At 48.1% G+C, this 27,229-nt stretch overlaps 1 protein-coding gene across 8 annotated transcripts; it reads right to left on the bottom strand.

Annotated features, from left to right (window-relative positions):
- Nucleotides 1-3,076: 3,076 nt before the first annotated feature.
- Nucleotides 3,077-23,559, bottom strand: MIIP (migration and invasion inhibitory protein). Of its 8 annotated transcripts, none has more exons than XM_075906228.1 (10): nucleotides 23,419-23,559; nucleotides 15,144-15,334; nucleotides 13,539-14,012; nucleotides 12,709-12,811; nucleotides 12,007-12,118; nucleotides 9,628-9,692; nucleotides 8,709-8,838; nucleotides 7,856-7,952; nucleotides 4,475-4,582; nucleotides 3,077-4,137 (listed from the first exon to the last, which is right to left on the bottom strand). In XM_075906228.1, the coding sequence occupies exons 2-10, from the start codon at nucleotides 15,315-15,317 to the stop codon at nucleotides 4,000-4,002; spliced, it is 1,401 nt and encodes a 466-aa protein (XP_075762343.1). In that variant the 5' UTR covers nucleotides 15,318-15,334; nucleotides 23,419-23,559; the 3' UTR covers nucleotides 3,077-3,999. The 8 variants fall into 8 exon arrangements, 7 of the variants coding, with proteins under 7 accessions (XP_075762343.1, XP_075762345.1, XP_075762346.1 ...); XM_075906230.1 differs by having other exon boundaries at nucleotides 15,144-15,337; nucleotides 23,419-23,500; XM_075906231.1 differs by lacking the exon at nucleotides 23,419-23,559 and adding an exon at nucleotides 23,294-23,377.
- Between the last annotated feature and the right edge of the window lie 3,670 nt (nucleotides 23,560-27,229).

Below are 27,229 nucleotides of genomic sequence, written 5' to 3'. Positions count from 1 at the left end.
CACAACCGGGAGACTCTCATACGATGCAAAGTCACTGGCGCTCGCGGTAGGTGGATTAGTGTTGCTGGGCTTTGAAATGGAGAGATGTTCGAATTCGGGCAAGAAGCCCGATATCCTCGGGCTGCCTGGACACTCCTCGGGCTTGCACATGATGCAGTCCTGCAAGGAGCAGGCCTTTTCCTCCCAGAATTCACTAGCCTTAAGGTTCACTGTGATGTTTTCAGCCGAAACCACAAAGTGCCGTATTCGCGCCTGTTTGTGTAACTCGCACATGCAGACCCAGGGCTGCCAACTGTTCCAGTGGAAAAGCTGATCCCCTGTGGAGAGTCAAATCAGACACATGGGCAGAGAGGACAGGAAACAGAGCCATTTGAAGATAGGCAAAGTGCTAACAAACTTTGGGAGGGGGAAGCATCGTAAATGGCAGACGATCCTGGGAGAGCAGCGATAGGCTACACATCTGGTATGATGATATGCTTCTGGGAGTCAGTGGCACAGCTCCCACTGATTGCAGTGAATGCAGGAATGGGCACTTTTGCTCAGAAGGGCAGTACTTAGAACTGGGAAGAAAGAGACAAGAGGGTTTTGAAATATGTAATTGAGATAATGTCTTAATGCGGCAAGTACACTCGCCTTGTGAGAGCGTATTTGCAGGCCAGGTCTACACTAGACCTGGCAGCTTGGCTTAAGGTACACAATGTAGCATACGCAGCTGAAGTCGGTTTACCTTAAACCAAGCTTGGCAACGTCCCCACAACAGAAGGCGGACACCAGCTTTCCTTTCCTCACAAAAGCAGGAGTACCAGACACCAGTGGGGGCACCTTCTGAGTTTGATTTAGCGAGTCTTAACTAGAGTCACTAAATCAAACTCTGGAAGATCGATCATAGCAAGGTCGATATCCTTGCAGAGTGAAGACAAGGCCTCAGACAGCTAGTGGATTGGATTGGGCATGTTGATCACTACTTATTATACTGCAACAGGATTGAATCAGGTTGCGTGAAAAGGGCCAAAGAACTTTGTGATGACAAAAATGGTAAAAGGCGAAAGCCGGGTAGATGGAAAATGTCTGTCAGATCAGGCAGTAAAACTTTCTGCCACTTTGCCTCATCTCTGATCTGGAGTGATTACCTCACAGCGGTGGCCACTCTGCTAAGACTACGCACAGAGTTTAACTGGGATGGTCATCTTGGTGATGTTGTCACACCTCCTTCCGGAACTGGTCTGAGGCCCATTGACTTGCTTCATGACCTCACCCAACAGCCATGGGATGGTAACATCTTTCACAGACCTGGACTACATTCGAGTTAGTCACCTAGATATACCTAGAGGGTCTGTAGTCAGTTTCTAATCCCCAGTGCCATACAGGCCCTGACTAGAGCATCAGTTGGACACTAATGATCAAATAAAATCACCTTCCACCTGACTTTGCTGGAACTTGTAAGCTCTTTGAGACTGGGAATATTCTGTTCTTGTACAGTGTTTAGCCCACTGAGGTTCTGGTCCATGAGCAGAGTTTGTAGGCACAATTCAAATATCAATAGTCACAATTACCTACAGTCTGTTGTATGCTGGCACCACTAACACACTCTAGCAACCATAGCTCAAAGCTCAGGAAGAGCAACATATTCAGTCCCTCTTCCATGCAGGTTAGTGCAGGACAAATACTCTGGCTGGATCATAAAATCCCTGATGCACAGAGTCCACCTGGACGTGTTGGAACCTAGTAGGGGATATTTACTTGCTCCCATAGCAACATCACAAAAGGCCATCAAACAGCTGCCATTCTATAGAACACATGTGCCAGCTAACGTCTTCGGAACTCCCTGTGCCTGGCTTCCTTTCAGTTCGGAAGAGCCCAGCTCTATGTACCAGGGAACATGGTCAAGTGTATTTTGGGAAGCTGGCTTCCCTTTCATGGCGTCCAGTACAGGATGCTGATATGCAGCAGGACACTAACAGAATCCCTTGGTCTCCCAGACATAGCTGGTTGCCAGATGGAGCCAAAGAGTTCACTCATCTATTTAAAAAGGCAGCATGGTCTGTAGGAATGAATGAGCATAGTCCTGGGAGCCAGGCAACCTAAGTTGTAATCCTCGTTCTGCCACTGATGTGCTCTGTGGCCTTGCAGAAGTTACTTAACCTTCCTTGGCTTCCGCTTTCCCCATTAGACATATGGGGATAAGGTATGTGGATGGAGGTTTAACAGAAGCAGAGTTACACGGACATGGTGTAGATGTGGTGGTGTGTGGAATGGACCAGTGGAGGGGTAACACTATATACATTGCAGAGAGGAACTGGGAAAGGATTTATGATTTGATGGCTTGGTGGTGAAAAGGTTTTAAGGAGTCTCTCCTATAATAAGCTCTCCTAATCAAGTTTTACTGCTGTATTTTGTACTCATCTGTGGGGTAGTTCTAGTTTCTGTAATCCAAAAATGGAAAGAACTTCACGCTTTGCATTATATTTGATATATGGGACAGTGACCCTCTCTCGCACTGCATTCAGATTGAGGCAATGAAACTAAAGTGATTGGTTGCACTTTCCATTTCAAGTCAGTTTAATTTTCTATTTCTCATCTAGTCGCCCAACACAACCACATCTAAACTTCCAACACTAGAGAGGAATGAATGCTTCACATTAAAAAAACGTTAAACATTAATATTATTACATGCGTAGCCTTGCAAAATTAATGTCTGCTTTTTAGAAAAATTCACAACCTATATTTTGTACCTGTAGTAAGTTCTGTAACATTAACAGACAATAAGCCCAACACATCTCTTGTTGTAAACCCAAAGAAGTCAATGGTGTTGTGCTAGGGATATTAACTGTTACCAAGTTACTTGGTAAGCATTACCCTTAATGAGTGATGCTTAACAGGTAATGGTTAACCAGTACCTGGGGAGCAGCCCCTTACCCATGGCTCTCCATGGGGCTGCTGCTTCCGGTTAACTAATTAAATGGGATTTTACATCCCTATGTTACACCTTAGGGATAAATTTGGAGCAAGGTTTCTAAGTACTCTTCTGTGTTAAGAAGACTTAACTACAATCTGTAGAATTCCTACATTTCAGGTGTTATAGGAGAAAATATAAAACTCCTTTCTTGTTTTCAAAAGAAAAAATAAAAGCACACCACAAAACACACAATTATTTCAATGCAATTAAAAATTCTATGAGCAGGTTGTCAAGATGCCTTCCCAGCCTTTTACAATCAGAGGCAAACAAAACTTCAGAACATTCTAAGGCATTCTGTGGCCTTGTGATTCACAAAACACCTTTTTCTTGGCTAATCATTCCCCCCCTCTCCAGCAGGTCTATGTTAACTACGATTCACCAATTCCTTTGTTGAAAGATAATGTGCAAATCGAAATACGTGTTTCTAACTGGAACTAAAACACAGTCATTCTTGCGTAACGTAAGAAGTTGAGTCCCAAGCCTCCTGGAAGCATGAAATTGAGCATCTTTGCATACCTCATGCTGTGCCATGCAGCTCAGAGTCCTAACTCCTTGTTCAGAGAGTCAGAATCCTGGGTTTGATGAGTCAGCCTTAGTGCTCTTATGTGCTGAATGGATGAACTCTCTCTATATGTCTACTGCCTCATCCCCTATGGCTGTTCTGTTACAGGGATCAGTACTAGTCATCCTGTTTTCTTCAGCCTACCAGATGTCTCTTACCGCAACTGACCATGTACAGTCAACGTTCGCTGTACATTCAATTTATACCCCTGGTTGGGAAAGTACAAATATGCACACAACTGCAGGGACTGCGTGCATAAATGGCCAGTTAGATGCAAAACTTTCCGCAACTGGCTAATTGCAACTTGTGTGATTCTAATGGATTTTTGTGAGGGCATTTGCACTCGCAGGGCTCAGAAAAATCTCTCCTCTAAAGGCTCGTTTTCAGGCAAACACCGTCATTTCTGCTCATTCCCAATATCCCACACGGCGCCTGGGGAGGTAATCAGGTCCGCAGCTCACATGGTTGAGACAATAGGACTTTAATTCAGAGTTGCTCTGTAGTATAGTGACTGGTCTCGAGCTCTCTGCTGAGCATGGCTAAGTCTGAAATGAGCTGAGCGGGACAGATTTAAGAGCTGGTCCGTCCTGGTTCCTCCTGATATCCGGGACGCCAAGGTCTAGAACCAAAACAAAGACTCAATCAACCTATAAAACCAAACAACCCACTCCCCCATCTCGGGACCACACAGAAAGCCTTACAACACACTTTTGGCGCAGTACCATGTCTCCTATCTCCATTAACCCTTTCGCTGCAACCATATGCTGCAGCATTGCAGCATCCCCATTAGAAGGCTGATGTTCTCAGCTCCACATGCAGCAAGTGGGGAAACTGAGCCCAGTGCGTGCTCGGCTTCCTGTTCAACTGTCAGTGCACTACTCTCCTTCCCAAAGCACACGCAAGATGCTGGGCCCTTGAAAACAGGGCAAGTGTGACTCCAAAGAGCCTGTTCTTACCGGGTGAGATGGGTCAGTGGGTTTTTGTTCCAGTGAAGTTCGCAGATCCAGACTACTAAGTGTGGGGCTGGTGGAGGGGACGACGTTCTCCCAGCCGGCCAGGCAGTGCTGCGGGGAGAGGTTCTTCCTGTGAATGCCTTCTCTGCCAGTGTACACCCCACCCCCAGAAAAGCCACGGCCCAGTCCCTCCAAAAGGAGGCCTCAAGAGACTGTTTAATTCATTTCTTTAAGAGCTTTATGGTCACAAAGAGGGGACCGATGAGAACTTTGCAGATGCTCTAAAGTGCTGTGGCCAAACTTGCTCTCTCTTTCCCCGCCTTCACTGACTTCCAGCCATTTCCAAAAGCAGTTTAAAAATCAATTAAATCAAAATAATTAGATTTTAAAAAATTTGAATTAAATACACCTCCCCCCAATTAAAGCTAATTAAAATTAAATTTGAAATTAGAACAAACTATGTTTAGGCCTAACTTTACTAGACTCTTAACATCTTTTACATTAAATACAAGTAATAACAGTCATACAGTATATGTTGACTTCTAAAGTTTTAAAGAAAGTCAAAACCCAGAACTGATGGAAGTTACTGGCTAAGTGCTTAGTCAGAATTCATTGAAATGGTAAACCAGATTTTAACTGCAGGAGCCTATTCTGCAACTAGACAGAGAATTTTCTTCATTGCAGTTTAGTCAACTAGTTCAGTTCAAAGCTGAGAAACGCACTACGAGTCAGAAAACAGGCAAGTTTATTCCCACCCTCTTTTCCAATCAATAGATAAAAAACAGGTGTGAAATCATAGTATCATAGTATACTAGGACTGGAAGGGACCTTGAGAGATCATCGAGTCCAGTCCCCTGCCCTCATAGCAGGACCAAATACTGTCTTCTAGACCATCCCTGATAGACATTTATCTAATCTACTCTTAAATATCTCCACAGATGGAGATTCCACAACCTCCCTGGGCAATTTATTCCAGTGTTTGACTACCCTGACAGTTGGGAACTTTTTCCTAATGTCCAACCTAAATCTCCCTTGCTGCAGTTTAAGAATGGTGAAATCTACTAGTTCTAAGATCTTTAAGGACATGGTGACCAGAAACAATCTGTTGAATTCACTACTATAGGTAGTACTTCCTTTGTTTAATAAATCAGTTAGTTTTAAAACACAAAACGTTTTGATGACCTCAGTTAATGTTTTCTTATGCATCCAGCATGCTTACTTTAAAAAAAAAAAAAAACATTTTAAGATGCTGGGTTTGGGCACTTTTAATTGTGTTCCAACTTCCATCCAAATGCAGCTTGTGGCAAAAAATGCAATTAAAAATGTATTGTCTACTAAATAAGAAATGCTTCATAAATGTGATGCATCATAATAAAACATAATGCATCATAATAAAATGTAATAAATTGCATTATTTTCTAACAATAAAAAAGTAGCCAAATTAAGAATCTCAATAAATGAATGTTAAGCTATAGAATTTCTTGGTTAGCAAAAAAGAAGAAGTACCAAGCAATCACACCCAACATTTCTGTACGGAAATAAGTAAAAGTACAAACACAAAGAAGATTAAAATGTATTATTTAAATCAAGGTTTCCTTTTTGCTGTTTGAAACCAAATATCAAATCAAAGGGGGTTGCAATGAGAGAAAAGATGGGTGAGATAAAAACCTGCTTGCTCTTTTATGGTGGGATCCACATGGGAGCAACCACACTGTGTACAACACATAGTTGCAAGATATGTCATCAGCTTCCTGAGTTCTGTGAACTCAATGCACTGGCCTCATCTCCATTTACCCACTCAGCTCCTCCACACTGAATCTAGGCTGGAGCTATAAAAATAATCTGGCATTAAAAATTAAAGTTTCAGGTTGTATCCTAAGAGCTACCATATATACTCGACCATAAGCCCATTTGTTCATAAGCTGACCCCACAAGTTAAAAAAAATGGTAAAAATCACAATGAACCATTCAACAGCTGACTCTATATTGGCAGTTTACAAACTTCCAGTCCCAGCTTGTCAGCATAAGCCACTGGCACATCGGAACGTTTTGTTTACCTGAAACATCTGCAGGCACGAAGACTCTCAGCTCCCATTGATTGCTGTTTGCAGTTCACACCCAATGGGAGCTGCGGGAAGCAGCGTGGTCCTAGGGATGTGCTAGCTGCTGCTTGCTGCCACTCCCGTTGACCTGGAATGGTGAACAGCATCCACTGAGAGCTCAGGGGCTCCGTGCCTGCAGACATTCCAGGTACATAAAACATTCCGGCATGTCAGCAGTTTGCCCTGCCGGACTGGGAACTGAAGTTGGCCGACCACTGCCCCTCACACCAAGTTAAAAAAAAATTGGTAAAATGCAACGACCCATTCATAAACCAACTGCTGCTATGTACTGCATGATTTTTTACCAAAAACATTAGGCTTAGGATTGAGTATATATGGTACTTTTAAAGTTTTCAGGGGATTGACAAGCCAAAAGAACATTTGTGTTGTATCAAACTGTTTTGCTTGATCCAAAACATAACATTTCCTTCCAATTTAGAAAGGTTTTTTTTTTAATCAAATTGAAAGAAATTTCAAATTAAGTTGTTTTGAACTGAAAAAAAGTCAGAATGTTTCCTTAAGAAATGGTCAAAACTAAATGTTTCTATTTTCCTGGAAAACAATATTTTACAGTTTGGTTTATTTTACTGAGACAGATTAGTGAAATTGACTTGAATTTACAAAATGTTTCAGTCAATGTGAATAGCCCAGCAGCCTGGGCGCCGGGAGCCTGAGTCAGCTGGTATGGCCAGTCGTGGGACTTTATTTGATTTGTAGACATACCCTGCGTCACCTTGTCTTTATAAACGCCTACCTTCTTTGCTCTAGGGTTTTGGCCCACAATCTGCCCATTCATTCTGCCTGTCTCCTTTTACTTTCTGTTCACTGCATTTTACTGGCAAAAGCTATTTGCCATTTGCAAACAGTAAAGACACCATCTGTTTTTCTCTTTCTGCTGCGCTCTTTTGCCCTGTCTGTCTGTAGGAGAGTTGCTGAACCAGCTCTTCCGGCATCTGCTCTCTGTGTTCACCGCTTGGACACGCACACTATTCAGAGGATTGTATGAATTATGTTGTGTTACAGAGGGGCATGAGCTGCAGAGGCTGCACCTAGGTTGGGCTCTTCCTGACTCTCACAATAATTTGGCTAGCCTCCAAGCCTACCTCTGAACTGCCCCATAGTCTGCGGGTGTTCAGCTTTGGCATCTGAGCGGAAACTCATCCCTAGCATTTCTACATCAAGGCTCTTGGTCCTCTACTTTTGGGAACATGCTGGTATTACCATTCACCTGGTGACGATGCAGCCTCCTGCCTAACAGTCACATGGGAAGGTGGAAACCTACCGAGGGTAAAGCCAGATTGTCCGTTGGTTCAAAGCTCTTCCTGCGATGGATTCTGAACTTATAGGCAGGCAGGAGGGTGGACCTGGGAATGCTGACCCTGCAACCAACCAGAGGAAGTAACTGCACAGGTCCACCAGAAGAGAATCTCAGAGAAGGAGGCATCTGCACTCCTCCTTCCACCACTGGAGTCTTAGGGCCCCATCCAACGCCTACTCAAGTCAATGGGCTGGATAAGATCCTTGGGGCTGGAGCTGTACATCCAAAGTCTGGACTAAATGCAGCCCTGAGGTAAGAGGGTACATCTGCCTTAGGCTCTATATGGGAGCTGCTCCTGCTTACAACAAAGCTGAATAGGACCCTTTTCAAAGCCCGGACCTCCCTCTACACCAGGGTTAGCAAACTTTTTGGCCTGCGGATATGGAAATGGCCTGGTGGGCCATGAATGATGACAAAATTGCAGCTGCGCTGTTGGAGGGGGGGAGGGTTCTGACTGAGGGGGTGGGCGCTGGGGTAGGGCTGGGGATGAGAGATTTGGGGAGTGGGAGGTGGCTCCAAATTGGGATCGAGGGCAGGAGCGGGATCAGAATTGGGGAAGGGAGTCAGGCAAATGTGGAGTCAGGCAAGCCCCCAGTTCTGCTCCCCAGCAGAAGCTCCAGGCCAGGTGAGGATGACTAACAAACCAGTTGCTGCCCACGGGCCACAGTTTTCCCACTCCTGTTCTGCACTAAGACAGCAACTTTATAAGGAGGCACTTCAAAGGGGCCTCCTCCCACATGCTGAGCTCTCGCTTTTTCTGCCCCGATGGCTTCCTGCAATACAGGCGATGAGCACCGCAGAGCCCGTCTGTACAGACCTGACGTAGGCTGGTTCTTCCAGTGTCTCTGGAGGCCTTCGGGCTCGCGGGGTCTTGCACACGGGGCAGGCAGACCCAGAATCCACAGGGATGGTAAAGAGGCGCCTATTTAACCGATAGCAATAAACACCTGCCACACAGAGGAGAGAGCATCGTGTCACTCATAGCCGGCAGCTTCTCCTCAGAGCCTGGCTTTCAAGCACACCAGGCACCATACACACTATATAGCAGGGCTACTCAACTTTGGAAGCCCTGGGGCCACAATGATACTCACAGCACATGCTGAGGGCCGCAACTTAATGTGGTTGCATGTACATGCAAATATAAATGCAAATAGCTTCTTTCACACTGACAGGCATGAATTCAAAGATTAAGGCAAGACTACACAACACGCAGGCCCCATTTAAGTCAGTTCTGCTGATATTAATAAAATGCAATAGTTACCCAATTTCCTCCCATATGACACCACTTTTAATGAGCAACAACAGTCCAAGCATTTAACGACTAAAAAATGTAATATCAACCCAAACTGCACAGTAAACCCAAACCGCACCGCGGGCCACAAACAAACAGGCAGCAGTTGGCCCACGGGCCGCATGTTGAGTAGCCCTCCTATACAAAGGGCTGCTTTTCTCCCAAAGTACTTTGTACATGTTACTTTCCCTCCTCTTCAACTATTTCCTGAAAACAGACACAGATGTAACTGAACTCAAAGCACAGTGGGTCAGGGCAATTACAGAGAACTCTGCAGAGACAGAGTCCGTGTGAAAGAGATTCAACAAAAGGACTCCTGCTGAGGCAAGACAGTCGTTGAACTGTAAATTCCTCCCAGGCCTTTTCAAAAAGGCTCTCTTCAGGGGTTTCCCAAAAAGAAAGTCACAGGGCACAGAAACTAGATTGGGACGGCATCTCATCTTACACTGATGGGAACTGGAAATGCAATCTGCTTCTTGCGAAGGAGCCAAGGAATCTGATGCCTCGAGCCTAGGGAAATAAAGATTCAGTCACAGCTGTGCACTGTGAAAACAGCAATATCCCCCTAGTTGGGGGGCAGAAGCGACTGAGGAAAGGGAGCTGAGGTAAGGGGGCACTAGCCACGAGACCCTGCCCCCCCCGCCTGCGAAAGAGCCAGAACAACCTCCCTCTACCTCAGGCCCTGCCCCCTCCCTGCTTTGCCCTCTCCCCATCCTTGCTCCACCTGCTGCCCATTTCTGCTCTGCCCACTTCCCTGAGCAATGTGGCCTGGGGGACTAACAGGGTCAGGGGCTGCCCCAGGAGAAGCAGAGCAACCACCCCAGCTGGCTGTGCTCTGCGGGGTAGGCTGCAGGTGAGTGCAGGCCAGTCTTGCACCCCCCCAGAGCAACGCGGCTAGAGGAGCACAGTGAACTGTGGTCGAGTTGCTCCGTTCGCTGTAGTAAGACGAAGGCCTGAGACATAAGCCCACGTATCACAGGCCAGCTATGAGGCCTGAAGCCTAGACAGCAATGGGCAAGACTTTGCTAATATAAAGCAGAGTTAAGCTGGGAGCAAGAGGCAGGCCATGCTCACAGAACTTGGCACGAACAAGGCTGGTATTACAAAAACAATCGTATCTAAGAGGTACTAGGCACAGGCTGTAAACACATTCCAGAGGGGTCAAAACAGAACACGGTGTTAGGAAACATCTTGACACCAACCTCCTCCCCATAGGTAACAAGAGCATACCGGCCTAGGTTCAGGACCGGCTCTAAACTGACAGCACGATAGATACTAATTGAACCTCTCTTATATGAGATAAGGGGAGGTAACTAAGTAACCGGAGGAGGCAACCTGATACGTCAGGAGTGATGTATAACTTCTTTATACCTGTCTATAAAAGTGCACCCCGAAGAGGTGTCTTTGTCCAGCCAAGGGGGCAACAGCAGAATCCCTACATTGACTGAGCTGAGTCCATTGTCGGGGGTACATATGCAAAGACTCGCCATTGCACCACTGACAACTACTATCGTATTTCGTTTGGCAATAAACCTGGCTGGGTGCCTTCGATCCTTATCTGATTTTGTGCTCCCTAGGGGCTCTCTCGGAGTCTGCTGTGTTGACTAACTGTGTATGGTCAACACAGTGAATAGGGCAGCAAACGCAGCCAAACCGTTATCATCAGAAACGGAGCAGGAGATGCCACACCAGTGAACCCTGACTACTACACTTGCTTTGGGCATCAGGCCCCTCCTCGCTAGTTTTTCCGCCAGCTGCTGACTGGCCCCTCCAGTCCATGCCGAGGAGGGGCATGTGACCCTTCATGCCCCGACATGTTGCCTATGTTGGGGGAGGAGTCTCTTGCTGTCTAGACTTCCCTTTAGACTGGCTTGGTGAGGAAATCATCCGTCAAGTATCCGTCATGCTTACATCAAGAAGTGAAAGGGCTGTTCCAAGAGCAAATGCCCATCCCTGGATAGAGGATGACAGGGACAGACCTTGATGACAGGGACTAGTTCAGAAACCCATTTAATTGCTCCCCCACCTGATGTTCCTGGTTTCTTGACCATGTAGGACTGGTACAGTTCACCCTCTGCCCTAGGCTTTCATTCAATAGCAAACATCTCCCCGTAAAGAAAGCAAACACTCAGGCCAGTTCTACGCTAAGCGGGAAGGTTGAATTAAGATATACAACTCCAGCAACACTAATTACGTACCTTAACTTGAGTTTCCCCGCTGTCCCCATAGCGGGAGGCCGACGGGAGCAAATGCTCCCATAGGCTTCCCTTACTCCTTGCAGGAGCAGGAGCACCAGCCACCAACGGAGGCACCCTCTGAGTTTGATCAAGTGGGTCTTTACTAGACCCACTAACTCAAACTCTAAGATGGATCACGGCAGCATTGATCTTCCCTGGAGGAAAGACATGGCCTCAGTGGCCTGCTGATAGGCTGGATGAGCCACCCCGGACCATTCTCACCTGTGCTTTTTTTGTAAGAAAAAAGGTGCCCAGGGGAAAGCTGTTGAGCATCTCCTCCCCCACAAAAAAAGTGGCTCCTTTAAGAACCGCGTGTCCTGAGTGGGCTTCTGTCGGGAGCCAAGCCGCCCCAGGAAAATGCCGGTGAAGTCTCCTCTGACAAAAGGTGCCGGTATGCCCGAGGGGAATGTCGTTCATTTCCTGTATGCTGGGAAAACAGGTGTCGGTACACCGGACCGGGGCGTACCATCACTAAAAAAGCACTGATTCTCACAGTCACTTATTCCAGACAGGAGATAGCAAACCCTCCCACCAGTTCTTCCCTTGTTCCTGGCACAGCTCATTGTCACCTTAGTCCCCCTCCTTACCCCAGGTCTTGCTCATGGACACATGCTTCCTTGTTCACCTGCCGGAACTCCCTGAGTTCGGAAAAGTACTGCTCCGATTTCTCAGACAGCGATGAGTCCGTGTCCAGCAGCCCTGGGAACAGTAAGCAGAGAAGGCAATTCAAAGGTGGAATTACATCGGGTGACAAAACAAAGCTTATCTAACCCAGGTGCGGAGTGCCAAACAGGGCGACTAGTCAGAGCAGCAGATACGGCCAACTGCGGAGAATCTGGCTCTGTTGAAGGAACGACACCTGGCAGCATCACTGATCCAGAGAGCCCAGCCTAGAAACGATCTCTCCTCCTCATTTCCTTCGTTCTTCTTCTGCAACTCTGTGCCCCACTCGAATTCTCTCAGCCCCACAGCAGCTGTACTGATTCCCGGCCAGTCTCCTCACGCCGTTCCAGGAAAGCACAAGTCATTTCTGCACCGACTGTGGAACTGTGTCTGCTTGGTAAAGCTGCAACTCTTGTGCTGAGGACAATAGCCAGCTTGCAGCTTGCCACAACAGCTCACCACACCCTGGCTCTAAAGCACACCAAAGCTCCAGGCCTGGGCCTGCACCTCGGACAGTACCCTTTGGCACATGAGAGGTGAGTTGGGGTTTTGCCCCTGGCGTTACCCAATCACCCCAGTGATTACACAGATGGGGAATGGGGAAGGAACGGGAGGTTGGGGCTCACCTGCAATCCAGTCGTAGCCCAAGAAAGGACGCACTGACCAGCTAGTGGCAGGGATGGTGTATTCCTCAGGGTCTGACAGAAAAGTCACACGGCTGGCTTCCTTCTGGGGAGAAATGAGTTCACGGTTCACCAAAAGCTCCTTATACAGCTACAAGGGACTGTGCTCCTCAAAGGGATGTATCTGCTAGCTGCACCACGAGGGGCAGCTGTGGTCTAGTGACCTGGGCTGGGAAATCTGGGCTCTAGTCTCAGTTCTTCCAGCAAGTCACTGCATATGGCTTTGGGTGAGTCTCTTGGCCTTCTCTGCCTCTGTTCCCCCACCTGCAAAATGGAGACCTGTGGCCACGGCTACTCAAGTCAGAGCCACTATTAGGGATGTAAAATCCTATTTAATCAATTAACTGCTTAACTGGGATTTTGTGGGGGAGGGGACACTCCAGCACAGCTAGGCCTGCTGCGCTACAGTCTGCCCCAGTCTGGCTGGGCCAAGCCTGTTGCGCCCTGCCGTGCTGACAACACTACAACGGGCTGCCCGGAGGTGCCTATCAGGATGACTGCAACGATTTGTGCCAGACATATTCTCTGTGCTTATGGAGACAAGTTGGACAAGGAGGTGACCCGCCCTGACCCACCCCTCCCCGCCCCTTTGAGGGAAGCCAGTAACTGTGCCATACAAGCCACCTGTCCCATATGTCCATGGTGAGGGCTTGGCTCTCACTGCACAGAGAAAGGGGGAAGGTGAGATGCCAGGGGCCCAGGCTCAACTACTAGGAATGGAAAAATTTGGACTCTGGTATTTATTTCCCCTCCACCTGGTTTGATGCCCTTACCTTGGGTTCTTTACCCTGAGGTGTTAGCAGGATTGATTTGGGAGTCTGGGGGTCTCTAATAGCCGCTCGCCGCCGGCTGTTCCCTTCCGTTGGGGTCCTGCCCGGCACTGACTTTGCCTCAGCCCTTGGCTTGCCCCTCTGCTGGGGACTGTGGAGGAAGGTAGATTGCTTTCTGCTCTCTCTGTGTTTCACAAGGATGGATTCTTCCTCTGGCCTTCTCAAGCCATTGCTGCTTCTAGCCATTCTGGAGGTTTCTCTGGCGGTGGCAGCTACTGGTGTGAAGCTTCGTTCTGCCTTAGGGGAGCCCAGCTCCGGCCCAGCTCGGAGGTGCAGCATCCCTCTCCTCTCCCTGCTGCATGCTGTGGGTTTCAATGGTGAACGAAGGGCTGCCCTGGCTGTGCTGGCTCCGGGTTCCACAGAGGTTAACCCCGCAGGGTCCGCTGCGCCCTTCGTAGCGTGGACGTGATTCTCCTTCTGCAACAAGCACAGAGCCCCACACATCACACAGAGACCGCTCAGGAATTAGCTCCATAACTCAATGGCAGCTCAGCCTCTTGTAATATTCTATGCTCGTCCTCCCTGCCACGCTACCGTCCTACCGAGGCTTCTGGAGGGAGCAGGGGAAGGCCTCATGTTGTGCTTAAGCCACATCTGCTCACTGCAGGGAGTGGGTGCAAATAGGCTACATCACAGGTGAGAATCGCTGCAACAGGTGGCCTCTGAGGTGGAGGGGAATTAGAGGATAGTGATATAAAACACCCCTCCTCCCACCAGGGATGTGAACCTGTATCCAAGTACATGGTTCATCAATGAGCCTGGGCTCATTGGTTAACCTTCTCAGTTACATGCAGCACCCTTACCCCGCCTCTGTATCCTACAGAGACAGCAGTGTGTGGGGGAGGGGTGGAAGGCAGGCGGGAGTTGTTACACACAGGGAGCCAGCTTTTAAACTGTCTCCTTGTGTGTGCCAGCTCCGGCGGAGCCGCTCCCCTCCCCCAGGCTGCTGCTTCCTAGGGAGGCAGCAGTACTGGTGTGGGGAGGCAAGAGCCCAGCTTAAAAGCTAGCTCCCCCTGCGCATCAGCTCTTGCTTCCCCCCACACATATGTAAATACGTAACTGCTGAAAAATTCAGCAGTTACACGTTTACACAAATAAACATATTTTAACATCCCTACCTCAGCTGGAGATACCACGTAACAGATGCTGCCTAGCTAGGCCCTGCATTCTCTCCCATCTTGAGCCTCATGGGACAGAGAGATGGAGCCTTTGCTAGACAGACATACTTCTGCAGTGGACACCACGGCCACTGGAGCACACCACAAGCCCCAGGAATATACACTTCAACCACTCAGCGAATCTCTCGGCAGTACTGCTGCTGCTTCCCATGGTGCCCATTTGCTTCCCCGCCCCGTGCCTGGTGGACCTCAGCATTTCCAGCCCCAAGCCTGTGGGTATGGCAGGTGTGAAGAATGCCTTTTATATTAGGAAACCTCAGCTCCAAGGCATGGCACAGTTAAAGAGGAAAATGCATTTGTGCTACAGCATCCCTGCTCCTTTGCACTACTCTTATCTGCTCTGCCCAGCCCAGCCCAGCCCAGCACATACCCCTCTCTTAGGAAGAGGAACAGATCTCTCTGCGAACGTTGTTCTTTTGGAAAGCGAGGTTGCTGATAGCAGCTTGCGAGGAAGTGCTTTCTTGATTTCTTCCTGCTTCGCCTTGAGCCTTTCTAGAAGGTCTTGGTTTGCATGACGCAGTCTCTCCAGTTGCTCTGACTCCATCTTCTGTACGACAGTCCCTGCTAGGGCCAGAGAAGGTTGCATAACTGTGGGCACTCCACAAAGGAACAGCATGGGAAGAGCCAGACGATTGAGACGCTTACAAGTGCTGGAGGGTTTTCTGACAGTTGGACTGAGACTCCCTGTGAAAAAGCACTCTAAGGCTTTGTCTATACCGCCACAGGCTGTACTTCAGCCATATGAATAACATAGCAGAAGTTACTGTACTTAGATCTGCTTGCCGCGGAACCTTCACAGTGGTATTTCGACAGCTGATACTCTCCCGTTCACTCCGCCTACTCTTCTCATTTTGGTGGAACACTGGAGTCAACGGAGAGCACCTGGCGTTTGCTGCCCATTGATCCAGACTGGAGTGAAGACATGCCCTAAAAACAGGCACCATTTTACATCTCCACCCCCTGCCTCCAGGAAGTTATCAAGTACTTTAGGCCCCAAATCTGGGTGCTGTTAATAAAAAAGAAATTATAAAATCTAACAGAAGAAATAAACCATCATGATTTAAAACAAACAAATATTTAAATGGAGTTCGGTTTAAATAACACGGCATGAGAATGTGAAAACCAGTTAAACCGATTAGCCTAAACGCCTAAGCACAAAGCCCTGGAGCCTGATTTTTAGAGGGGTGGAGCACTTAGATAACTTTGGCCTAGGGTTTTAAAATATTTTTTGGTTTCATCATCACTATTGTAATAATTCCTAGAAATGCACACACTCTAACGACTGTACACACAGCAATCAGCCCTCAGAAGACCCTGGAGAAATATGTAGGTCAGTACTGTCACGCATGTTTTACAGATGAACTAACTAGAGCAGAAAGAGAGGAAATGACTTGGCCAAAGCCAGAATGTGAATCAGTGACTCAAACAGGGCAAGAACTGACAGCTAGTCTTATGCTTTAATGGCTAGACCACGCTGCCTCTGTCAGCAGTGATACAGGTGAAGGTAGGTAAACAACACAAACTTGCTGTGACAGTATGTCTGCCTCATTACCCAGCATGCTGGGCCGCAAGCCAGAGAAAAGGGATTTCAAAATCTAGCTCAGCCCCCTGCACTGAGGCAGGACTAAGTATTATCCAGACAGTCCCTGACTGGTGTACATCTAGCAGGTTCTTCAAAACCTCCAAGACGACAGATTCCACAGCCTCCCCTAGGTAATTTGTTCCACTGAACTACCCTTATACAGGTTGAAGCTCCCTCATCCAGCACCACTGGGACCTGACCAGTCCCAGATGAGGGATCTTACTGGACCAGGGGAGGGGATATCTGCCCTCCTGCTACTGTCTCCCCAGCCCTGGACCCACTGAAGGCCCCACTGGTCCCCATCCGCCCTTGCCTGCACTCCGGCTGCCCAACATGTTCCAGCTAGGCTGCCAGAGGGGCTAGGAGCTGCTCTGTGGGGCTGCCTGACAGGTCCCGGAGCACTCCAGCGAGGTTGTGCAGCATGCTCCAGCACTCTGGGCTTCAGGCTCCATTGAGGCTCCTGGCTCTGCCAGGCAGCCCTGCTGCAGCATGCCGGGCTTCCGGCCCCCTGCCCCGGGCAGTCCAGCTGGAGTACACTGCACAGCGTGACTGGGGCGCTTCGGGCTCCACTGGGGCACGTTAGGCTCCTGGTCCCACTGGGCAGTCCCTGTGAGCAGTCCCGCTGCGGCGCAGGGGCACGGCCAGCAGTGGGGAACTAAGCTCCTGGCCCTGCTAGCAGCTTGCTGCCAGCAGCCCTGCCAGTCTGCAGGGCTCCTAAGCACCAGCGCTTCACCAGGACTCTCTGGTCTTGGGACACCCATGGTCTTCCTGGACCAGGGGATGTTGCCGGACAAGAGAGTACTCGTTTACAGAGGTTCAACCTGTATTTTGGAAATACTTCCCAATGTCTATCCTAAATATCCCCTGCTGCAATTTAAGTCCATTACTTCATATCTTGTTCTCAGAGGATAAGGAGAACAATTTATAGCCCTCCTCCTCAGAATAAAATTTGACTTATCATTTGCCTGTCAGTCTTTCTTCCAGACTAAACAAATCCAAGTTTTTCAGTCTTTCCTTATAGGTCATGTTTTTTATACCTTTCATCATTGTTGTAGCTCTCCAATGTGACAGTATCTTGCCCGAAGCATGGCGCCCATAACTGGGCACAGTACTCCAAGGCTACGTCTACACTACCGGGTTTTGCCAGCAGAGAGTATGCTAATGAAGTGCTCAGTAGCATTTGTCATGCTGTCATTAGCATATTCTCTGCCCAAGGCTTTTTGCGCAAGATCCTTATGCCTCAAAAAAGGAGGTATACAGATCTTGCACAAAAGGGAGTTTTTCTACAAAAACGGATCCGTCTACACTGCTTTTGTGCAAAAACCTCTTGAGCAAAAAGCCTCGGGCAGATAATATGCAAATGACAGCGTGACAAATGCTAATGAGTGTTTCATTAGCATACTCTCTGCTGGCAAAACCCGGTAGTGTAGATGTAGCCCAACAGAAGCCATGCCAGGTCCTGAGTAGAGAGGAAGAATTACTTCCCATCTCTTGTTTACAAGACTCCTGCTAATACATCCCAGAATGTCATTCACTTTTTTTTTTTTTTGGCAATTTCATAACATACAGTATGGTCTATACTACGTTCAATTTGTGATCCACTCCCCTCGATCCTTCCTGGGCAGGCATTTCCAATTTTGTATTTGCGCAACTGATTACTTCTTCCTGAGTAGTACTTTGTGTTTGGCCTTATTGAATTCCACCCTATTTTTATTTCAGACTATTTCTCCAGTTTGTCAAGATCATTTTTGAATTCTAACCCCATCCTTCAAAGTGTTTGCAACCCCTCCCATCTTGGTGTCCTCTGCAAATTTTGTAAGTCTATTCAAGTCATTAATGAAAATATTGACAAGCACCAGACCAAGGACAAATTCCTGCAGGGCCCCTCCCTCTTGACATGCCCTTCAAGTTTGACACTGAACCATCAGTTAAAACAACAACAGAGCATGGCTTTCCACTCAGTTGTGCCTTAGGGATGTTTACATTTATTCCTGTAAACGTGTTTACACGCAACTGGGCAAGCAGGAGCTGGTGCTCATGGAAAGCCAGCTTTTAAGCCAGCTCCCCCTGCTCGCACCAACTCCTGCCTGCCTCCCCCACCCCCTGCACTGGAGCCTCTGATAAAGGCAGCAGAATGGGGGGCAGGCAGGTCTGTGGGAACTGGCACGCATGGCGAGCCATCTTAAAAGCTGTCTCCCTATGTGCACCAGCTCCCATCTGCCCCCTCTCCGCTACTTCCTCTGATACTGAGGCAGCAGCACGGGGAGTGGGGGGAGTGGGCTCGGCAGGAGCTGGAATGCACAGGGGGCTGGCCTGAAATAATATGGCCTGAAATAATATACGCCCTTCCCTCCTGCACTGCTGACTCTCCATCAGAGGTTATATGAGACAATATCAAAAGCCTTACCAAAGCAGAGATATGCAATATCTACTGCTTCTCCACCAGGCTCATTAGCCTGTCAAAGGGAGCCAGTAAGTTGGTTTGACATGATTTGTTTTAGACAAATTAATGGTGCGTGTTACTTATCACTTTATTCCTTCTAGCTACATACAAATAGAGAGTTTATTTGCTCCATTATCTTTCCAGTTAAGATGACTGTTCTATAACTCCCCTAGTTCTCCTTATTCCACTTTTTAAGACAGGTACTATGTTTGCTCTTCTCCAGTCTAATCACTAATAGCTCAGAGACCTCTTCAGTCCATTCCTTAAGTATTCATCAGGCCCACACTAACTGAAGACATCTGTCTTGTCTAAGTCATTCTTAACTTCTTTTAGCCTCAGATCCTACCCTATTTACCCCTGATTTTTAGTTAGTAGGACCACTGCTAACCTTTTTGGTGAAAACGGAACTAAACAAGCCATTTAACACCTGGACCATTGCTGCATGACCTGTATTGTCCCTCCCTTCCCACTGAATAAAAATTTGCCCTGTCCTTGATCCTCCTTTTGCTCCTCTTATATTCATAAAATGTTTTCCTGCTACCCTTTTTTGCTTCTGTTGTTTATAGTCATCCTTCATAACCTGACCCACTTTCCACTTTTGGTATGACTCTTTTTTGAGTTTCAGGTCATTGAAGAGTTCCTGGTTAAGCCAAGATGGTGTTTCACCTTATTTCCTACTTCCCCTATGCATTAGGACGGGTTTCTCTTGTCAGCTTTAATAAAGTCTCTTTGAAAAACTAGCAATACTCCAGGGCTCTTTTCTCCCTAGGGGCTACGTCTACACTGGCCAGTCTTGCATAAGACCATATGCCAGGGGTTCCCTAACTTTTAAACATGGGGACCAGTAAATCCATTCACGAGCTTTTGGAGGACTAGTGACATTCATTTGCATATTTGCATATTCATTAACCAAATGATGAATATGCAAATACGTTGGTTTTGGTCCTCCCAAAGCCCCCAGGGCCAGCTTTAGCAAAGCTTTTGATACGGCCACCCACAACATTCTTACCAGCAAGTTAAGGGAATATGGATTGGAAACATGGACTGTAATCCAATAAAACCCTGCACCACCACATCGTGTATTGAAAAGGGGCTCATTTATTTTCAGAAAGCTGACACCATCTTTGGAATTTTTTATCCATATTCTCATTCCGGATGGTGAATGCACCAGGTTCTCTCCATTCTGACACATTGTAGTGCCTTTAAACCTCACTGTCAGCAGTGGGGATATTTAAAAAGCACTGCTTTTACATTTGTATTCAGGATCTGCATGCACCCTGAACTGTCCTGCTCCCCGCTGGCCGATTCTCTCCCCCCTCCCTCTCCCCGGGCCAGCCCCGCTGTCCCCACCAGCTGATTCTCTCCCGATCTCTCCTGGTAAGCTTGCTGCCCCTGCCAGCCCTGCTTCCGCCAGCCGGTTCCCCAGCCAGCCCTGCGATCTCCCCCAGCCAGCCTCACTGCCCCTGCCAGCCGGTTCCCCCCCTTGCAATCTCTCCTGGCCAGCCCCACTGCTCCCACCCCCCGGACAACCCTACTTCTGCCGGCCGATTCCCCTCCTTATCTCCCCTGGGCAGCTCCACTGCCCTGACCCTGCTTCCCATATCCAACCCCTCCTCCCGCCTCCACAGCCAGCAATAAGAGCTCACCTGGTAACCCTCACTATGCTTCTGCCGGAAGCCTGAAACATATGGCTGCATCCGCCCAGCGCAGCAGAGGGCTTGGGGAACCCGGCGCTGCACAGGCAGTCCGGGAGCCTGGAACACCCTGACAGCTACGCTGAGGCCCGGTATTTTTTTCCCGCAGCCTGGTACCAGTTTGGGAAACGCTGCCATATGCAAAGGAGGCGTGGCAATAAATATCACCACACCTCATTTGCATACTTAATGAATCACCATTTTTGCGCAAGGGGCTTTTGCGCAAGAAGGAGCAGTCTACACTGCTCCTTCTTGCGCAAAAACTCCCTCTTGCGCAAGAGCTGATCTGCCGCTTATTTTCAGGCAGAATGGCTCTTGTGCAAGAGGGGGTTTTTGCACAAGAAGGAGCAGTGTAGACTGCTCCTTCTTGCTCAAAAATGGTGGTTCATTAAGTATGCAAATGAGGCGCAGTGATATTCATCACTGCGCCTCATTTGCATATATTCTTGCATAACAATGGCCAGTGTAGACGTAGCCCCTTAGTTTTGCTTCCCTTAAGATCTTACCTAACAATTCTGAGTTTGCTAAAGTCTGCCTTTTCAAAGTCCATTGTCTTTATTCCTCTGCTTTCCCTCCTGCCATTTCTAAGACTCGTGAATACAACCATTTCATGATACTTTCAACCAAAGCAGCCTTTCACCTTCAAATTCTCAACCAGTTCCTTCCTATGTGTCAGAAAGTAATCCAGAACAGCTTGTCATGGTACTTCCTTTCTCCATCTTCAGTAATAAAAACTGCTCAAGAGAGTTAAGTCCAAAGAAGAGCTTCAAAAGGATCTCCCAAAACTAGGTGACAGGGCAACAAAATGGCAGATGAATTTTCATGTTGAAAAATGCAAAGTAATGCATATTGGAAAACATAATCCCAACTATAACATAATCCCAACTATATGTATAAAGTGATGGTGACTAAATTAACTGTTACTACTCAAGACAGACATCTTGGAATCACTGGATAGTTCTCTGAAAACATCCACTCAGTGTGCAGCAGCAGTCAAAAAAGCAAACGTTAGGATTCATTAAGAAAGGGATAGATAAAACAGAGAATATTTTATTGCTTCTACCTAAATCCATGGAACACACACATCTTGAATACTGCATATAGATGTGGTCACTTATCTCAAAAAAGATATCTTTGCATTGAAAAAATGTTCAGAAAAGGGCAAAATATAATTAGGGGTTTGGAACATTTCCCATATGAGGAGAGATTAATAAGTCTGGGACTTTCAACTTAGAAAAGAGAAAGCTACGGAGGTTATGATAGAGGAGTATGGAGAAAGAGAAATGTTATTTATTTGTTCCCATAACATATGACCTATGAGGAAAGATTGAGGGATTTGGGTTTGTTTAGTCTGCAGAAGAGAAGAGTGAGGGGGGATTTGATAGCAGCCATCAACTTCCTGAAGAGAGGTTCCAAAGAGGATGGAGAAAGGCTGTTCACAATAGTGATGGATGGCAGAATAAGGAGCAAGTCTCAAGTTGCAGTGGGGGAGGTCTAGGTTGGATATTAGGAAAAACTATTTCTCTAGGAGGGTGGTGAAGCACTGGAGTGGGTTACCTAGGGAGGTGGTGGAATCTCCATCCGTAGAGGTGTTTAAGTCTCGGCTTGACAAGCCCTGGCTGGGTTGATTTAGTTGGGATTGGTCCTGCCTTGGGCAGGGGGCTGGACTTGCTGACCTCCTGAGGTCTCTTTTAGCTCTAATGAGTCTATGGGTGCGTCTAGACTGGCAAAAACTTGCCAGCTGTCTACATCGGCCACTTGAATTTGTGCAAGAGCACTGACTTTGTAATGTACAAAATAAGTGCTTCTTACGCAAATACTTTCACGCTCCCGCTTGGGAAAAAGCCCTCTTGCGCAAGAATACTTGTGCAAGAAGGCCAGTGTACACAGGGAGAACTGTTTTGCACAAAAAAGCCCCAATGGCTAAAATAGCGATCGGGGCTTTCTTGCACAAAATCTCATCTAGCTTGGCCACGGATGCTTTAGCACAAAAGCACTGTTTGTGCAGAAGCACCCTTGCCAATATAGACGTTCTTTTGCGGAAATATTTTTAACAGAAAAACTTTTCCGTTAAAAGTATTTCTGCAAAATCATGCCAGTCTAGAGGCAGCCTATGGCTACGTCTACACTGGCACCCTTTTCCGGAAATGCTTAAAAACAGAACAGTTTTCCGTTATAAGTATTTCCGGAAAAAGCGCGTCTACATCGGCAGGATGCTTATCCGGAAAAGCACTTTTCCCGGAAAAGCGTCCCTGCCAGTGTAGACGCGCTTTTCCGCAAAAAAGTCCCATTCATCATTTTCGCAATCGGGGCTTTTTTGCGGAAAAGAAATCTGTGCTATCTACACTGGCCCTTTTCTGGAACAGTTTTCTGGAAAAGGACTTTTGCCCGAACGGGAGCAGCATAGTTTTTCCGGAAAAGCACTGATGATGTTACAGTAGCTCGTCAGTGCTTTTCCAGAAATTCAAGGGGCCAGTGTAGACAGCTGGCAAGTTATTCTGGAAAAGCGGCTGATTTTCCGGAATAAGTGGCCAGTGTAGACACAGTTTCCATGCGCCTGTTACCATGGCGGCGGAACACATGACACAGCTCACGTCCCCGCACATTCCGCTCCACCAGCAGCAGACAGCCCCGGCCCCAGAGGCCAGGCCCCCTCACCCGGGGGGCGAAGCAGCCTCCCTCCCCCCCCCAGCGCGGGGCAGGCCCCAGGCCCCGCCTGTCAGACGGCAGGAGACTCGTTCTCCTGCTGGTGGGGGGCTGCTGGGCTCCTCCCCCCCCCACGGGTCCGCGGGGCTGCCTACCCCAGGGGGCTCTGCAGCCTCCATGTTCCGACGGCAGGGTGTCCCCTGGAATCCCAGCCCCGCCCCTGCCGCTCCCCGCCCCCTGCCGGGGATTCCCCCCGCCGGGCCCGCCCGCGCGCACTCACCCTCCCGTCGGTTTGCTGGTGTGTAACAAAAAAAAAAAAAAAAAACCACCCACGCGCCACCAGCAGCCGCCTGCTGATTGGTCCCTGCGGCTGCTCCCCCAGCATGCAACGCACCAACGGCCCGGAACGCTGTGTGAAAGGGGCCCGCGGGCGGCTGGGCGGGAACGCGTGAGCAGTGCTGCCCCTCCCCCACCCTCACTGCTCGGCCTAAGGGCCCTCTGGCAGCGGGGGCTGAGGGACGAAATCCTCCAGCTGCGGGGTTCCCCCCCCCCCTGCCGCCACTGGCTGCCTCCCCCCGAGAGCTGGGCGGGGCGGACGGGAAGTAGCCGGGCTGAGGAGGGATGACGTTTGCTCACACCTGCCTCGCTGGGCTGGTCTCGGAGCGGCGCTGCCGTTGCCAGGGCAACAAGGGGGGGGGCTCTTTAAACCAGGGTTGCCAACACCATGGCACGAGACCAAACCGGCTGCCCCCAGCTCGCCCCCCCCCCCCACACGCTCGTTTTCACTGTGCGGGGATATGGAGTTGCGGTGTGAGAGCAGGCTCGGGATTGGGGCTGGGGAGGGGGCTCCAGCTGGGGGCTCTGGGGTGCAGGCTGTGGGTGGGTGGCACTTAGGGGGCTCAAGCTGGGGGGTGCAGAGGGACTACAGCAGGTTCCCTGTCAGCTCTGGCTGTGCTGCTTCCAGCCCGTGCAGGGCCTAGCCGGACACACAACTAGGCAGCTCTGCTCCCTGGATCCTGCTCCTGGGTACAGAATTCAGGGGCAGCTCCTAGACTAGCTGCCAGCAACTGGCGCCCTAGGCGAACCCTGCAATCGGCACCCCCCCCCAACCCCCTCAATGATATTGCATCACTGTTGGGTGCCCCATTGAACTTAGCGACGAGGAGTCCTGGGGCACCTTATAGACTAACTGAAGTGTAGGAGCATAAGCTTTCGTGGGCAAAGACCCACTTCGCCAGATGCATGAGACGAAGTGGGTCTTTGCCCACGAAAGCTTATGCTCCTCCACTTCAGTTAGTCTATAAGGTGCCACAGGACTCCTTGCCGCTTTTGCAGATTCAGACTAACATGGCTACCCCTCTGACCATTGAACTTAGCACCCTAGTTCGCTGCCCCTGGTACAGATGCCATCCTCCACAATTGCCCCTGGCTAATGGAAGCTGCAGAACCAGCGGGGACAGCATGTAGAGCTTCCCTGATCACCACTGGGCCTATGGGCTGCAGTAACATGGCAGCTACTTCCAAGAGCTGCTCAGAATCAAGGCAAGCTGGAAGCTTACCTTAGTCCTGTTGTGCCAGCAAGTGAACTTCTAGGACTCAAGCCACTACGGTCCCTTTTCAACCAGGCATTGCAGTCAAACACCAGATGTGTGGCTAATTATTAATAGGGTAATGTAGGACAATCCTGGACAGCTATGTTCTATTCACAAAGTATCACCCAAATCAGGTCAGTGGAACAGTGCAGGGGTATGAACAAGATAGTCAAGGCTAACAGTGCCACAAGACAACTATGCCTCATACATTTGAAGGTATCTTATTAGTTATCAGAATGACCTTCATAGCTGCACTTACGTTTCACAAATCTAGACAGTTCAAGGGCTCAGATTCTTTCCAGAGTCACTCATGTTGTATCCTCAGACAAGTCGCGCTGGCCCTGATTTTTCAGAAGTGCTAAGAATTCTCAATCTCCATCTATATGTGGATTTTTTCTATGTATATGCAGGAAACATTTATGTGCACGCACTGATCATGTGCAAATGGCACCACCAGGAGAAAGAAAACCTATCTGTAGGTACTCTGCTAATCAGCAAGGTTGCATTTGAATCACTCCAGAACAGTGGCAAAAGTGCCCAGCTTCCAGGGAACAAGTGCTAAGCACCCACCACTCTAACAATAAGCACTACAATTGGTTGAGCATTCCTTGAAATCTGGATGTCAGTATGTAAAATGTATTGCCTGATCACAGATTATTCTGACAATAAAATGCAGGACTACGTAGCACTTTAAAGACTAACAAGATGGTTTATTAGATGATGAGCTTTCGTGGGCCAGACCCACTTCCTCAGTTCAAATAGAGGAAGAAAATAGTCATAACCATATATACCAAAGGATACAATTTAAAAAAATGAACACATATGAAAGGACAAATCACATATCAGAACAGAAGCGGGATGCGCGGGGGCGGGGGGAAAGGAAGGTAAATGTCTGAGTTAATGATATTAGAGGTGGGGAAAGATAGATGTCTGTGAGCTAATGGTATTAGAGGTGATAATTGGGGAAGCTATCTTTGTAATGGGTAAGGTAGTTGGTGTCTTTGTTCAATTCCCCCCAGAGTGTGTCAAATTTTAGCATGAATGACAGTTCAGAGGATTCCCTTTCAAGTGGAGATTTAAAAGGTCTTAGTACCAGAATGCAGGTGGTTAAGTCGTTGAGACAGTGGCCTTTCTGGTTGAAATGGCAAGAAACTTTTTTCTTTGTGATCCTGTCTGATATCTGTTTTGTGGGCATTGATCCTTTGTCGAAGTGTCTGAGACGTTTGTCCAATGTACATAGCAGACTGACACTTTCGGCACATGATAGCATAAATTATATTTCTGGATGCGCAGGAATATGTGTTCTTGATCTTATAACTCACTTGGTTAGGTCCAATAATGGTATCAGCAGAGTGAATATGTGGACAAAGCTGGCAGCGGGGTTTGTTGCAAGGGAAGGTACCAGGGTTGGTATTAGTGTGGTATGTCCTGTCGTTGTTGGTAAGAATCATCTTGAGGTTAGGTGGTTGTCTGTAGGAGACTATGGGTCTGTCTCCCAGAGCCTCTCGGAGTTTGGTATCCTGTTCCAGTATAGGCTGTAGTTTATTGATAATGTGTTGGACAGGTTTAAGTTGGGGGTTGTAGGTGATGACAAGTGGTGTTCTATTGTTAGTTTTCTTGGGTCTGTCTTGAAGTAGATGGTTTCTAGGTATTCATCTGGCTCTTTCAATTTGCTTTTTTATTTCTCCAGGTGGGTAGTTGAGGTTTATAAATGCTTGGTAGAGATCCTGAAGCTTCTGGTCTCTGTCAGTGGGATTAGAGCAGATGCGGTTGTATCTAAGGGCTTGGCTACAGACGATGGATCGTATGGTGTGTTCTGGGTGGCAGCTGGAAGCATGTAGGTAACTGAGTCAGTGGGTTGTCTGTAGAGAGTGGTGTCTAATTTTCCATTGTTGATTTGTACTGTGGTGTCCAGGAAATGGACCTCTCGTGTAGAATGGTCCAGGCTGAGGTTGATGGTGGGGTGTAGGTTGTTGAAATCTCTGTGGAATATCTCCAGTGTTTCTTGGCCATGCGTCCAGATCATAAAGATGTCATCGATGTAGCGTAAGTAGAGAAGGGGTAAAAGGGGACAGGAGTTGAGGAAACGTTGTTCTAGGTCAGCCATAAAGATGTTAGCATACTGTGGGGCCATGCGTGTACCCATGGCTGTGCCGCTGATCTGGAGGTATAAGTTGTTCTCAAACTGGAAATAATTCTGACAATGTGAGGCTTAACCTTCATACAACGTTTGTCAATCACTAATAGTTGAGGCTATCTTCTCAAGAAATCACTGAGTCAGTTCCTGTTTCTCAGACTCAAATCCCAACCCTTCAGATAACATGTTCTCTCACTGTCAGACTTATTAAGTTTTTACTATGAAGAAGTACAGTGGGTACACCCAAGTGGTTGACAATTTTATATTGACAAAGCCCTTTATTTACAATGGATGAGTAAGAGCTATTCACTATTACTCCAAAGCATGTTTTCTTCAGAATTTACTGAACTAGCTCATGAAGA

Source organism: Pelodiscus sinensis, chromosome 23, assembly GCF_049634645.1.
Source record: "Pelodiscus sinensis isolate JC-2024 chromosome 23, ASM4963464v1, whole genome shotgun sequence".
NCBI classification, from domain to species: domain Eukaryota; kingdom Metazoa; phylum Chordata; order Testudines; family Trionychidae; genus Pelodiscus; species Pelodiscus sinensis.
Note: the sequence above shows the minus strand (reverse complement) of the source record. Positions and strands in the feature narration are given on the sequence as shown.

What these genes read in the sequence shown, in the direction of transcription:
- MIIP (XM_075906225.1), bottom strand. Translation starts at nt 15,717, where the DNA reads ATGGTGCCTGTTTTTAGGGCATGTCTTCACTCCAGTCTGGATCAATGG. An exon ending in TCCGCGGCAAGCAGATCTAA is followed by an intron (nt 15,338 to 15,542) that starts GTACAGTAACTT and finishes CTCTGGCCCTAG; the next exon opens with CAGGGACTGTCGTACAGAAG. An exon ending in CATTTCCAGTTCCCATCAGT is followed by an intron (nt 8,839 to 9,627) that starts GTAAGATGAGAT and finishes TCTGTGTGGCAG; the next exon opens with GTGTTTATTGCTATCGGTTA.